Below are 15494 nucleotides of genomic sequence, written 5' to 3'. Positions count from 1 at the left end.
ATTGATCCCCATTGGGGGAAGGTCTTTGTCAATTAACCAAGCGCCCCCCCCCCCCCCCCCCCCCAAAAAAAAAAAAAGATGGAAAATTTTTATGACACATGCCTCGTAACTCATGATGTGGCCTCAACTGCTGATGTTGCTGCTGCACCGTCCGGACATGTTCACCCTCCTTTTTGGCCCAACGTTGTAGCGCGCATCTAGATTTTGTTCCGTCATCAACGTAATGTATGACCTCCCCTTGTGTGTCAGTGTCTTGAGTGTGGGTGTGCGTGCGAGCATCGCTAAGAGTGGATTTAATCTCTTTCCATTAGCCAGGGAGACTAGCAACAACCATCGTTGGATAAGCTTGCGGCACACATAGCTTAATGATGCTCGCGCCTTTTGATAGGGACCAACTATCCCCACACTGGGAGGTCTTTGTCAATTAGCCAAGTGCCCTCCCCCCCCCCTCCCCAAAAAAAAAAAAAAGTTTACAACGCACGCCTTGTGATTCACGACGTGGCCTCAATGCAAATAGGTCAATATATGATACATAGAGCAATTATACAGCTTTGGCATCACCAACTTCAACATCCAGTTCCACTTCAATCTAGCCTTCCGTTGTCAAGTCCTTTTCCACATCCCAAAAGCAACATGGCCCTAAAACATAAGAGGCTTCTTTCGTGGATTGTAGCCTTAAATTGCTATCTAGCCTTCCGTTGTCAAGTCCTTTTCCACATCCCAAAAGAAACATGGCCCTAAAACATAAGAGGCTTCTTTCGTGGATTGTAGCCTTAAATTGCTATGTACATACATCAAGTCATCAACCATTTCATGCTGCAAACGGTACGCTTGATGTAATGTATAAAACAATATGTTGGCAGATTTCTCTCACATGCGGAAGCACTACATACCTGGAATAGAATCTTTATAGCCAATCTTTGGAAAAGGGGTGTATCTTCCCCATAGTTTTCCCACCATGAAACTACTGAAAGCTTCTGCATGTTATCCAAAGCTTCAGGATCCCCAAAGCTCCCTTGCAATCCAATGTACTTAGATAATTGTGCTTTTAGCTGTGTCCTTTCCATAGCACTCCTTCCCACTCTGTTGAGTGTGGCCTTCCACCCTTTCATTACCTCACCATCCTTGTTAGGTGACTTTGAAAACCACTTTGGATTTAAGAGGAAAGCTGTTGCATGAAGAGGAGTATGTATCATCAACCACCGTGCTTGTATGAATTCATTCATTTGCTGAAACATCTCTTCGCCATACACCTCCCCTGCCAAAATCTCTTTGATCTTTTCTACCGTTTGATAAAAAAATTACACCCATGCATGCTTCATCCATGTCAACCATATGCAACATTGCCATGATTGGCCAACACACGTTGACATACAACTCAATGTCCTCCCAAAAGCTAGAAGACAAAATGCTCCTCTCTATCACTTTTGCATCTTCATTCTGACCCTTCCAAGCATCCCAATCCTCACGTGTCACCAAGTGCTTCAAAGCAGTCTTAACCCTCACCAATCATGCAGCATCATGAAATGTGAAGCAAAACGGGTATCTCCCGGTCTAATTAGCTTGAGATTGGAGTGCTTACCAAACATGTCTCATGTTGCATCATGATTTGTGATGAATGGTTGAACTTCCTTTCCCATTGTTACAAGTTGCTCCAACCAATCGATTGCCATTAAATCCTTCAAAAGCAAGTTTAGGTGAAATTAATCAATGGTTTTTTGGCTGTCCACCCATCGGAAATAAGAGAGCAACCATAATGTTGCCAAGAACACTCTACATGTAAGAGACTTCTCTCTAATATTGCCTTTTCTTGCTGTAGCAGTGTTGTACGCAACTTTTCGGAGTTGGGAGGCTTATACCCTTTACCAAAAGTTGAAATTGCAGAGACCATATCTGAAAAGTATGGAGAACGAGCAAGCAAGAAAGACAATCCACATGCATAAAAACATCTAGCCACTGCCTTGTCCATATCTTCCCTACATGAGACATTGAATATACCTTCCAAAGATAGTTGATCTCGAGTCTTTCTCTTTGTATGCAAAGGATTGGTGCTGGCAATCTTTTGCTTCTTGTTGGCACTTTCGTGATCCTCCCGTGTCATGGAGGCTTTTTGGGCTATGGTAACCTTCTTACAAATGCCAATACCTTGCTTCTCGATACCAAGCAAGTGGGCATGCACTCGTGAGTATGAGTCTTCCCGACAAATAGAGCAAGTCCATTTCTTTCTACCACCTGCATTGAAGAAACCTGTTTCAGTTACATACTTCCAAAGAGGTTCTGGTTCGGATGGCGCTTTCTGTTAAATGGCGTAACCAAGAATGGTTTCTTGGAGCTGGATGCGGATGTTGCAGTTGGAGAAGACTTGGAGCTAGCGACAACTGACACGAACATGTTGGCTTTTATCTGCGAAAGATTGGCGCTCTTCACTCTCGTTTTTGTTGAGCCAAATAAGAGTCTGGCTCTTTGTATTTCGGACAAGTCCACTCCGGTGACAAAACAACTTTGATACACTTGCAGTTCAAGGCCCTTTTTTTGATCGCATCATCCAAACCATAAGAAAATTTCAGCTTGAGAGGACACTTACATGGTTGAAAAATGACTGCTCACAGGACGCAATTGAAACAAAAACAAGTGCTCGTGGCCGTAGTGTCTTCCTCTTTCATTAATGCGTACACATGGAAGCTTTTTTCGTTTGCAATCGCGCCGAGAGGGGACTTCTGTGACGCTTTGGAGCTCTCTAAGTGTTGTTTAGAGAAAGAATTTCAGTCTCTAGAAAACGTTTTGTATTCCTCAGGATATGAGCTTGGGGACTATCTAACACGGGCATTGAGGGGGTGGGATCTACGGTGGGATGAAGGAGAGCCGTGGATCGCAGCAAAGTAATCTCGGGTACCCGTTCCCGAGATTACTTTGCACCCGAGATTACTTCTCGGCCGACCCTCGAACCCTTGACCTCACCTTTGCGACTCCCATGCCCTAACCACGAGCACCCGCATGTTTATTGTGATGGTATGGGCCCGAGATTAATCTTATACCAAAGCTGACCAAAAGTAATAAAAGTAATCTCGGGTACCCGAGATTACTTTTTGTACCTGAGATTACTTTTTTATACCCGAGATTACTTTTTGCGGTGCCGACAAGATCTACGGCGCTCGATGCTCTCACCGTAGATCCCATGCCCCCATGCCCGTGTCATATAGTCCAGAGGGGATACGAGGGCTCGTTTTTTGAAGAAAGAGCCAAGTTCGAACACGCTGAATTTCAGTCTCTGGAAGGCTCGTTTATTTTTAAAAAAATTGAAGAAGGAGCCAAGTTCGAACACGCTGAAAGAGAGACCAACATGGACAACGAACATCTTCTGTTTGAATGTCTGTTCAACGCGTAGAGGAAACGCAAGAGGCTGCCAGAAACGGAGAAACGAGTCTCCTCCAATTCGGCAGCCGTTCCTGCAACACAAGCACCGCATCTAGATTTTGTCCAGTAATGTATGCCTCTTGTGTGTCAGTGTCTTGGGTGTGGCTGCGCGTGCGAGCATCGTTAACAGTGGCTTTAATCTCTTTCCATTTGCCAGGAAGACTAGCAGCAACCATTGTTGGATAAGCTTACGGCACACAAAGCTTAATGATGCGGAACATGACCTGGATGCTCTCTTAAGCCTTCTCTATGATGATATGGACTCCAAGGCAATTGCTTTTCTGAAGGGCATTTGCTCTGAAAACTAACCGCCATAATGAGCTTCACTGTTTTCCTTCTAAGCATGAGAGTTTGCCACTCCCATCACAGTTTGAATTTCTGCTTTGTCTTGTTATTAGGAGCTTGCTCAGTTGATTGGGGCCTTGACCATTCTTACCATGGCCCCAATCAACTACCTTCAATCGTCTTGATCATTAGCCTGGGCCCGTGGTTCACTTAGAGGGCTGACCATGTCTTTGAGGGGTGGCCTTACTCACATGGAGTGACGGTTCACGTATTCTGACTTGAGCTTATACATACACACAAAGGACTGTTTGACAACATACATGGCTGACAGACGGCACCACTATGACCTTTCGTCATAGTGGGTCATGGTCTATGTTTGATGTAGCCATTGCCCATGTTTTGCCTTTCATGCTGAGAGAGTCCCCCTTCTTTGTACAGGTTTCCGTCATGAGGGGGGTGATGGATCATTTTTGTGCAAAAGAGATGTGTTGTATTCATTCATTGTCAAATGACATTTTTGATTTGGTTTGTTGTGTGCTTGATTCTAGGTCGAGGCATCTCATAAGATTTCTTTGATGAGTTTGGACATTGATCGCCTTGAACCCATGACCTCTCACAAAAGTGCATTGGTGAGAACTTTAATTTATCTAAGACAAGCGGTGAACTTAAGGTTGCATGTTGTCAAGTTTCAAAGGTTGTTGTGCAATGCGTTATTCCAGGTCTTTTTGAAGTATTATATCACTTTTGTTTTAGGAATCAAGATACTGCTTTCATGATCCATGTTTGTGTTGGACAAATTTGAAATTTAGGAATCCAGTCCTCGCTTTTCGAGTCTCATGTCCAATGTAACGATTTTCAAGCTGAGTCTCTGTAAAAACTGATTAATTTCATTCAGATAAAGTTCTGTCATTGATTTGGACTATCCATTCTGTTTAATTTAATTTTTAGAAGTTTTGATTGTTCTTCCCCCTTATAATGGGGATTTTTTTCTTTTTAAAACATGATATGTCTCTTTGAAGCTTCTTTTGTTGATCGTTATATTATGTCTCTTGCTTGTGGGTCTTGTGCAAGTGTTTTAGCCTTTCTCATAGTTAACCTTTATCAAGGTATACACCTGATACTTCACAAAATGAGAGTGTCTTTCTGGGTATTAGGATAATTCAGTGGCATGTGAGTGGTACATTTGCACGCACGAGTGTTCAGTTTCCTTAAGACCGGGGTTTCAGGGTCCCTCTATACCATAGGGTAAGAATTTGTTGAGTGCATAATGCATTTGCATGTTTTGTGCCTTTTTATGTATCAACAGGGTGCTTTGGCAAGGGTATTGCGAGAGGAAGGCAGGAAAAGTTTTCATTTGCGAAGCAATGCAGTATCAACATTCTGGATACTTTCTCATTTTCAAAACTTTCACCAGGCATGGTTAGCGTCATTGTTCTTTGCCAATCTATTATTGTGTTTGTGTCTTAACATCACTTCTGATAAATTTCTATTGAAGACATCTAAATGTGTGCAGCTTCTTATTGAGAACCAGATAGGCCGAGCAACTTTGCATTTGTTGGAGTTGGAGCATATGCGAACACAGAATCTGCCCAGTACTGGTACTGGTCTCACGGTTCAGATGGGTGCTGATCAGGTTGGTGCTTTTTTGAGGCTGTAAGGTGTGTGAAATCAATAAAAATTATTTTGGGAGAGACGAACCTCTTCAGAGACAGTTAATATTGCTATCAGCACATTAATTTTTTTTTGTGTGGCATTGGAACATTTGCTTTTAATGTACTGCACCTTGAAGCGTTGGATTGTTGCATTTGAAAAATATGTCATATGCTGAGTGATAATTGAAGTGCAATGATCTTCATCGTTTCAAAGGCTCGGATACAGAACAAATCAATTTGTTTTTTTACTGCGGAGTTGACAATTTGAGCTTACAAGCATGTAGGGAAGAGTACCTTTATTGCTAACCTTGCAACTACGCCTTATGTTGCGGCCTTACAAGTTCAATTCTTGATATAAAATGCAAACCTCATATGCACATTACTGCACGCGCATCGCCCCCCCCCCCCCCCCCCCCCCCCCCCCCCCCCCCCCACCCACCACCACCACACACACACACACCTCTCCACCCCAAAAAAAAAAGAACTTCTCCATATCTTTACTTTGCAAAAAGATAAGACATTGAGTTCACATTTTGATTGAGTTGTCCTTTTTCCATCTCGGAATGGTTAGACCATACCTTTGAATCTTTGTAATATGAAGTGCCGTGTTTGTGTAAGAGAGCAACAAGGTCATTTTCTTTTTAAATTATGTTTGACATGCATACTCTTGCGAAATATTAGGGGTCTGTTGTGCATGTGCCTTGACATGAGGCAACATACCACTATTTGATTGAATGAAGGGGAGTGTTTTTTAATTCCGAAGCCACTTGGTGTAGATGAATGTGCCCTAAGTAGTCATAAAAGCGGTTGTGATCTTATCATCTAGAAGGATGGCTGCATGATTGTATTCATCAAATCTAATCATGAAACTATTTACAACATGGCCATTCTGCCAAAGGTCAGCATCATTTCCCCAACATATAAAGGCCACTGTAGATGCAAATACTGTGTGCTCAGTTCATATCCTTCTTCGATGGGTAAGGTCCCCACGAGCAAGACACTTATCTAGTATTGTCCACTCATTGCTAGATAGCTTAGTTGATAAATGGCACAATCAGTCTGTGAAAAACCATTTCAGCACCTGGGAGGAATTGAAATTGCCTTCTGTGATGTTTTTTGGTCCGGTGCAGCCCCGCTGCAGTGCTAGCAGCAGATAACTAGACTAGGTATGGTCTAGGTGGATGGGGAGTGGGTTGACCCACTAACTGAGCTACCTTGGACTTTTGCTGACTATTGGACCAGCACTTTGGCAGGAGTTGACGAGTGGTAGCCAGGACAACTCCATAGCCTAGGGCCTACCTGGTTTATCATCCACCACATTGTCTCACTTATCTTTACTATGAAGATATTTTCCAGGGCCTTCTCACAGAGATATTTTGACCTTGTTTATAATTTGGCTATTGGTTTTTTGTGGTCATCAGTCGAGTAGAGTCTTAGCCGAGTTGTGTCTGGTACGCCTAGTCTCATTGCACACTCCATTGCACTGTTGAGCCTCTACACCCCATTGTCCGTGTAGTCTAGGTCTGAAGCTAAGTGTGCTGCCAGCTAATCTATGTACTTTGTGAGTCTATGGTTTCAATTGAGCATTGAGTACCACTTTGAGTCTCTGTTTTTCAGTCATTTTCTTTAGAAAAGTTAAAACAAAGAAGACAATCCAGATAGATTGGGTCCCCCTCCCCCCGTGCACGAATGAGTTCCTCCCTCATGTATGTATTCACTTTATTAATTAACTTGAAAAGCGAGCTCCGAGTACTATGAGCTAAAATGAGTGTTAGGTGCAGCGGAATGAATGTTGTATTTTCTCAATATTAGTGATCTTTATTGCTCAAGGTTCCTTTTAGTTCTTAGGAAAAGAGAGAGCTTTCTGTCTTGTAGAGTGCTGTGGTCACGAACAAAGTGAGTGGATACTGTGCGTGCAAGTGAATGGGACTGAGAGAAGGAGAGAGAAGAGATACGACACCCGAGAGGTTGTAAAACCCTCCTCTGAAGGCCCCACTCTCGTCGGCGAGAGTGGTCTACTTTGATTGCACAAAGGTGTACAGTGTGTATGCAATGGACTGATGCAATGGGACTATGCCAATGACGACGATGGTGATGACGACGACGACTTGATGGCTGAAATCTGGGATCTTTCTAATCGCTGAATTTCGGGACTGTTTCGGTGGCTGAAAATGATTGTTTTGGCTGCGTTTTCTTGGCTGAAAAATGAGGTTTCTTAGGGCTGAAAACTGATGGTCTTTACGGGCTGAATCTGCAGACTGCTACACTTTAGGTGAATAATGCCGGTCTTAATTTGCTGCTGAAATCCAAAAACGCCAGGGGCTGAAATTGGTCCTTCTGTCGTCGGGGTTCTGCAAATGCAAAAACGCTAGGCCGATCTGCTGTGTCGTGATGATGCCGGGGCTGATCTGCTGTGCACAACTCGCCAAGGCTGATCTGATGCAAAAACGCTAGGTCTTCTGTGGAGAAAACGCCAAAGTAGTTGCGAAGGGTTGGTCTTGCTGAGAAGTTGCCTGTTGAGCAAGGTGCTCCTGCTGCCTCTTCTGCCAGAAAGTGCTAACTTGTGTTTGCTTATATATTAACTTAGCAAAATTGCCCTACCTACTTTTGTAGGAAAGTCACTTAAAAATAATAAGTGAAAATCCCAATAAATAGGAAAATAGGCTAAATGCACTGGAAAATTTCCCTAACTGATGTTAATGGATTATGATGGGAAATCCGATGATCATGCTGTGTGCAACCAGAGGATATGCATCTATGCTAAGTGACTGGGCATGCACGGTCTACGAATAGACTCACAAAAGTGCCAGATCGTTGCTAATCTAACTTGATCGGACTGACTGAACCCTGCTGTGGTGTAGCTTGTCCATGGACACATAGGGTTGGGATGTGTCACGTGACATCCCCTCCTTTTCAAAGTGAGGTACTGGTACCGAACTGTATGGCGTCGAGGGAGATCGCCAACAGCATCCGGAATCCTGGAAGGGACTCTTCTCCGGCCCACTCTGATGTGTGGGTCGAGCGGTACTTGAACTTCATAAAGGTCTGCAACGCTTGCCTCTTTGGGCCGCGCCGAAAGCGACACAAAGTCTTCTGAATCTCCTTTCTTGCTTCAACTTCGTCTAGAGTCCTGCTTCTTTCGTCTTTAAGAATCTCCATGGCTGAAAATTCCTGAAACCATCTCCAACACAAAACCATGAACATACCCATTCCATGTAAAGTGAAGGAAAAAAATATTCTCTAAAGACTGTGAATGCAATGTAGATGAACATAGAGACGGAGTGACAACCCGTTCATCAAACACATGCAAACAATGCGGTCGAATCTTTTCTGTTTGATTGAAACCAATCAACTGTGGCAAATCAAAATGGAAATGCCCATGCTTGGTGCTCATACAATCATGTGCTGTTTTGGAAACTGTGTCATGCCAAGGAAGAGACATGAAATGTGACTTCCTTACATACAAACTTTTCAGCTTTTCACGAAAAATCCGCATACATTCGTGCTCATCCATGAGAGAAACGTGCTCAACATACAATATGTCATGCCTAGTAAAAGGGATCACATAACGATGCTGACTAAAATACAGGAAACCTTCACGAATGAAACACTCGAACAGTGCGTGCGTATCAATCATGCGAACACATAATACTTCTTGTGAGGGTTCTTTGGACCAAGGCTGGAGAGCCAAGATCGGTTCGTCCTGAATGACCGAATCGTCCTGTGGGGGTTCTTTGGACCTCGACTCGAAAGCCAAGATCGGATCTTCGTGATTGATCGAATCTACAACGAGGTTAGCTTCGCTAGAAAAAGCATCCACTAACACATCATCCTTGTGAACAATCACATCATCTTCATGCAACTCATCATGCTTGTAAGAAATCACATCTTGATCATGCAATTCATCATGCTTGTCATTGTCATCCAAATCATTATGCAAAGCATTGGCATCCAAATCATCATGCTTATCATTGTCATTCAAATTATCATGCTTATCATTGTCATTCAAATCATCATGCAAATCATTATTATTCAATTCATCATCATGCTTCACACAATCATGCAAATCTTGTGTATCCTTATTTGGAGAAGAAGAGACTGAGAGAGTCTCCTTTTCCCGATTCTGTTGCATCTGTGCCTGAGCTTGAGAAAAGAGTCACAATAACTCTTGCATTTGTGCTTTGTTCTCGCGATAAAATTCTGCTTCTATGGCTGCCCTTCTTTCTTGGTACTTACGCTCGATGGCTGCTTCTAGAGCGTTCGACACTATATCAAACTCATCACCAAAATTCTACCTCTATGGCTGCCCTTCTTTCTTGGTACTTACGCTCGATGGCTGCCATATCTTCTTCGTAGGCTTTTCTTTCTGCTTCTCTTTCTTGGTCCAACTCCTCCATAGGAGTTAGTGCAATCTTTGTCGTAGATGGGGAAGGGTCGGAAAAACCTCCTGGTGGGGAAAATTCTTCTTCGCCTCTCTCATGCTCATCACTTCCAATCAAAGTATCCGTTCCGCTTCGAGTGATGACCATTCTGCAATCGTGGGTTCTTGTGGGTTCTTAAGTTCACGAGGAACTTGCGTTCTTGCGGTTCTTGAGTTCTTAAGTTCACGAGAAACTTGGGTTCTTGAGGTCCTTGATTCGTGAGAATCTTGGGTTCTTGAGGTTTCTTTCGCTTGCAAATCGCGTTGGAGAAGGATCTTCTCTTCACCCGAGTTCTACCCTTTTCTGCGGGCGCACCCCTTGGCGGCCTTGCGCTCACACCAAGGTTGCTTTTTCCCACCTCACGTCGATTGGCCGGCCGCTAAGTGCACGGTCCGCTCTCAATGAGTGAAAAGAGACACAAGGGGAGGCTGGACAAGTCCTTTCTTGGGATTCTTGTCACTCTTCAACAAAACACGATTAGGAATCGCCACGCCCAAGTAAACTTGGGTTCGTGTGATCGCAACAAGCAAAAAAAATTCTTGTGATTCTTGTGGTTCTTTCCTTGAGTAATGCAGAACACTTCCAAAGCTCTGATACCAATGTTAGGTGCAGCGGAATGAATGTTGTATTTTCTCAAGATTAGTGATCTTTATTGCTCAAGGTTCCTTTTAGTTCTTAGGGAAAGAGAGAGCTTTCTATCTTGTAGAGTGCTGTGGTCACGAACAAAGTGAGTGGATACTGTGCGTGCAAGTGAATGAGACTGAGAGAAGGAGAGAGAAGAGATACGACACCCGAGAGGTTGTAAAACCCTCCTCCGAAGGCCCCACTCTCGTCGGCGAGAGTGGTCTGCTTTGATTGCACAAAGGTGTACAGTGCGTATGCAATGGGACTATGCCAATGACAACGACGGTGACGACTTGATGGCTGAAATCTGGGATCTTTCTAATCGCTGAATTTCAGGACTGTCTCGGTGGCTGAAAATGACTGTTTTGGCTGCGTTTTCTTGGCTGAAAAATGAGGTTTCTTAGGGCTGAAAACTGATGGTCTTTACGGGCTGAATCTGCAGACTGCTACACTTTAGGTGAATAATGCCGGTCTTAATTTGCTGCTGAAATCCAAAAACGCCAGGGGCTGAAATTGGTCCTTCTGTCGCCGGGGTTTTGCAAATGCAAAAACGCTAGGCCGATCTACTGTGTCGTGATGATGCCGGGGCTGATCTGCTGTGCACAACTCGCCAAGGCTGATCTGATGCAAAAACGCTAGGTCTTCTGTGGAGAAAACGCCAAAGTAGTCGCGGGGGTTGGTCTTGCTGAGAAGTTGCCTGTTGAGCAAGGTGCTCCTGCTGCCTCTTCTGCCAGAAAGTACTAACTTGGGTTTGCTTATATATTAACTTAGCAAAATTGCCCTACCTACTTTTGTAGGAAAGTCACTTAAAAATAATAAGTGAAAATCCCAATAAATAGGAAAATAGGCTAAATGCACTGGAAAATTTCCCTAACTGATGTTAATGGATTATGATGGGAATTCCGATGATCATGCTGTGTGCAACCAAAGGATATGCATCTATGCTAAGTGATTGGGCATGCACGGTCTACGAATAGACTCACAAAAGTGCCAGATCGTTGCTAATCTAACTTGATCGGACTGACTGAACCTTGCTGTGGTGTAGCTTGTCCACGGACACATAGGGTTGGGATGTGTCACGTGACAATGAGAGTAACTGGTATAAATCCTGCTCTAGTCGAGCCAAGATTGCCTGCTTTTTTCGTCGCACTAAGCGCCAAGAAGCAATTCGGGACTGCCTATAAGAGATGACTCCCATAAGTACCTCCCTTTGAAGTCGGGCTCTCGCTCCTCATCATACCAATTGCTCTGGGGTATGCTCCCGGAACATCGTCTTACGTGTGGCTATGTTTCTGCTACTGCATCCTGCAATGTCTAAGCTTCTCTAAAGCTCCTCTTTGATAGACGTCTGTAGATCCCATCTATGTACACCGAGTCTGTCTCTGATGTAAAAGTATATTGAGTAGGTGCTCCTACCGGAGGCACGTGTGCTGCACTGAACTGGAAGGAGATGGTCATAGTCAAAAGGGCGTGATCCACTGCTACACCATTGGGCCGTGGCCCAACTTTGAAGTCCTCAATACAGGAGAGAAAACTTGGCCGAGTTGTAAGATAATCCATTATGGTAGCCCCATGTCTATGCGGGAAACAAGTAAAACCGGCTGCTGATGGAAACCTGTGCAGTCCATTTAGTATGGCCAGCCCATGTGCAATACCCATATCTATTAGGTATCTCCTATACTTTGTAACCTCCACATCTGGTGAGCATCTGTCTAGTCCCATATCCACAGGGTCCAACTCTCTCAACATCTCCTCCAAGGTGTCATAGAAAACCGTCTGAGGGAGAGAGAGTGAGAGTCCACACGGCACGGTGGAATTTCGAGCCAAGATGCACTCACCCCAAAGAGGGACTCCCCTTTCGGTATTTCTTTGTTATTGCTCTTTGCAAAGTACAACTTCTGAGGGTCCAACTCTCTTCGAGACTTTGCATCCACATACTCTACGAAAGAGTGGTGTTACAGGCTTGGACACTCTAGCAAGAAATCAATAGCAACACAAGAACAGAAACGTCAACATCACTGGACTTTACAAGAAAGAGAGGGAGGGAGAGTCGACACGGCATGGCGGAGTTTCGCGCCCAGAAGCAATGGCCCCAAAGACAGGCGTCCCGCCCCCTCTCAGTATTTCTTTGTTATTGCTCACAACAAAGTACAACTCCCGAGGATCTTGTGCTCTTAGATTCTGTGTCCAAATGCTTTGCAGAGTGAGAGACCCAAGGGCTTTTTTAAACTTACAAGGGTTACCCAATAGTAGAGCCCCACAAGCAATCATGTCAAAAGCACTAAACCCCAAAAGCATCTGTTCCCAAAAGCTAGCGCTGGAGATTCCAATAGCAGCCAGCGTAATTTGCAGAAACCCGTACAACTTGCCACATGGCATCAGCAGCGCAAATCGCAGAAAATCCGTACAGCTGTTGCCACGTGAACATGTCACCGCGTTTTACGGAAATCATCTCTAGAGTTTCATCTTTGGGATTTTTAGGGTTAGGCCCCATGGCCGGTGCTCAAAAGTTCTTCGGATTTTGTTTCTTTTGTCCACTCGGCCATTTCTCTTCCAATCGGGCATGCCACTTCCCCTCCTCTTGAAAGAATTGTAATCGCCCTCGATTACGCCTACAAAAACTGCTAAAGGACAGAAACTTTCTTGAGTAGACACGAACCCTATGTACTCATGCACCATACCACCAATCAAACACTTCTACAAAGACGTCAGTCACTGATCAATCACATTTCTGTCGAGGGTCTTAGATACAAATCTTGATCATTGTAACCATCTAGCAATCACATCCAGACCACGGTGATTTTTTCACGGATGTCTTGATCTACTAAATCTTGTTACTATTAGATTCATATCTTTTCATTTGACATTTCAATCAAGCAAACCATGCCCACGACCATCCCCGCAAGACAATGCATCCACATAGCATGCAATTCACCAAACCAGACACTTAGTTCACACTGAACACCGTGTTTCAATCATTCAATCTAGCTCTCTCATTCCATCTAGAGCTCTTGATGCACCTAGATCACTGTGCAGCCATCTCATCCTTCCGAAACTCTTGATGCACTCTGTCACGTGACACATCCAACCCTATGTGTCTGTGGACAAGCTACAGCATGACAAGGGTTCGGTTCAGTCAAGTCAGTCTAGAATAGGAAGTGATCTGGCACTTTTGTCTAGACACGTAGAGTAGATGCATATCCTCTGGTTGCACACAACATGACCATGAGATTCCAGTCATATCCCATCAGTAGCATTTTTACAGTGCATAGACCTATTTTCCCTATTTTTGACATTTTTCACTTATTATTTTTAAGTGACTTTTGTTGGAAAGTAGGTAGGGCAAATTTACTAAGTTTGTATAAAGTAGAAACCTAGCGCTAGCACTTTCTGGCAGAAGAGGTAGCAGGAGCACCTTGCTCAATAGACTACTTCTCAGCAAGACCGACCCCGCGACAACTCTAGCGTTTTCAACATTGCAGAAGGCCTAGCGTTTTTGCATCAGATCAGCCAACATTTTTGCACTTGCAGATTCATGGCGACAGTAGACAGCAGATCAGCCCTAGCATTAGGAGATTCCCCCACAACAGCAGATCATGTCACAAAGTGATGACGTGGCAGACAACAGAAACCCTAATTTCCGGAAATCGTGGAGGCTTGAAAAAAAAAAAAAAAAAAAAAAAATATTTTGGGGAAAATGATGAGCGACGCGAATTTTGTTTTGTTTTTTTTTTAAAAAGAGAAAAGATTCTCTAAGAGAGAGAGAGAACTGATGCTTTTTATTTTAAAAGTTTTTGGGGCTCTGCTTTTGGGACTCTGCTTTTGGGCATCCCTTGTAACCTTTAAATTAGTGGTGAGGGCCTCACTTCTCAGGGCATCTGGACGCAGAGTTTGAGAGTGAAACCCTAACCGCTCTCTTGTACTTTGATGATTGATTAATACAAAAAGAAATACCGAAAGGGGCGCCAGTCTTTGGGGCCAATATCTCTAGGCACGAAACTCTGCAGGGCCAGTGCAAATCTATTGTGATCTGTGAATTGTTTTGAAGTGGTTATTTGGTGCTGTTGCGGTTGATTCTTGACTTGGAGTGTCAAGTCTGATACAGTGGTATCAGAGCACGGCCGATTTCTCTTCTACGGGAAATCCGATCCTCGATTTTTTTTTTCCGTGGCACCTATGGCTTCAGGCAATGATCAGTCGACTCCCTCTGCATCTGGAGATGCGGGCTGGGATCACAACGAAGATTCAAACAGAGAGAAATGGCTCGCCTCGGGCTACTCAGGCGGAGCAAAAAGAGAGATGGAGCGTCGTCAATTGATTGGCGATGCAACAAAGATGATGCTCAATTTTGCAAGGACCCGAAGATGGCAAAATATATGAACCAGACCTCTTTGTAAGAGGTACAGATGGAGTGGCAAAGAACCACAACACCACTCCCGAAACCCGCTCTCAAGAAACCTTTTGCCTCCAAGAAATATACGGAGAAGAAACTAGAGAACGTGGTTGATGCACGGATTGCTCAGCTTTTCGACGTGCAAAAGAAAGACAAAAAGCACGGCAAAAAGCAGAAGAAAGGCACTGACTTCCCGGGATATTTGGGTCGTCGGTCGACATTTGACAAAGCAAAGAAACAGAAGAAGCGTGTTCGATTTGAAGGAGTACCCAGTTCTTCTTCTTCTTCTTCTTCTTCTGACAGTTCTTCTAGCTCTTCAGATTCGAGCGAAGAATACAGAAAAGGTAAAAAGCGAAGCAAGAAACAAAGCTTCGGAAAGGGCAAGAAAAAGGCAAAGAAGGCTACATCTCGCCCAGAGACTGACAGTTCTACTGAGGACTCGTCTACAGACAGCTCAGATTCCGATGACGGAACGTTTTATGCGAACAAGAAGAATTTTTACAAAGCTAACCAGTATGACTTTCTCGAAGATAAAAGCAAGAAAGTCCGAGAGTTTAAGGAAGGTGGCCACTCAATCAAGTTTGATACTTTTTCAGGATACTCAGATGTTTCGAAGGCTTTGTCTTTTATACAGCAGTTTGACATCGCTTTCGTGGGAGGATGCTATTCAGAGCACTCCAAGATTCGGAGAGCTGCCTCTTACTT

The 15494-nt window shown here is 44.0% G+C and overlaps 1 protein-coding gene and 1 pseudogene across 2 annotated transcripts in view; one reads left to right on the top strand and one right to left on the bottom strand.

Annotated features, from left to right (window-relative positions):
- Positions 1-541: 541 nt before the first annotated feature.
- On the bottom strand, positions 542-1606 carry LOC147442244 (uncharacterized; annotated as a pseudogene).
- A 1696-nt stretch (positions 1607-3302) lies between these two features.
- LOC147442243 (uncharacterized) overlaps positions 3303-15494 on the top strand; it is a 115425-nt gene continuing 103233 nt past the window's right edge. Inside the window, exons 1-5 of one of the 2 annotated variants that reach the window (XM_086528481.1) lie at positions 3303-3485; positions 3572-3683; positions 4248-4328; positions 5006-5113; positions 5213-5332. In XM_086528481.1, the coding sequence (XP_086384607.1) occupies positions 3367-3485; positions 3572-3683; positions 4248-4328; positions 5006-5113; positions 5213-5332 (540 nt within the window). In that variant the 5' untranslated portion in view covers positions 3303-3366. The remainder of the gene's footprint in view (positions 3486-3571; positions 3684-4247; positions 4329-5005; positions 5114-5212; positions 5333-15494) is intronic. The other variant, XM_086528480.1, reaches the window with a different exon arrangement.

Source organism: Adiantum capillus-veneris, chromosome 14, assembly GCF_014529385.1.
Source record: "Adiantum capillus-veneris isolate H3 chromosome 14, ASM1452938v2, whole genome shotgun sequence".
NCBI lineage: Eukaryota > Viridiplantae > Streptophyta > Polypodiopsida > Polypodiales > Pteridaceae > Adiantum > Adiantum capillus-veneris.
Note: the sequence above shows the minus strand (reverse complement) of the source record. Positions and strands in the feature narration are given on the sequence as shown.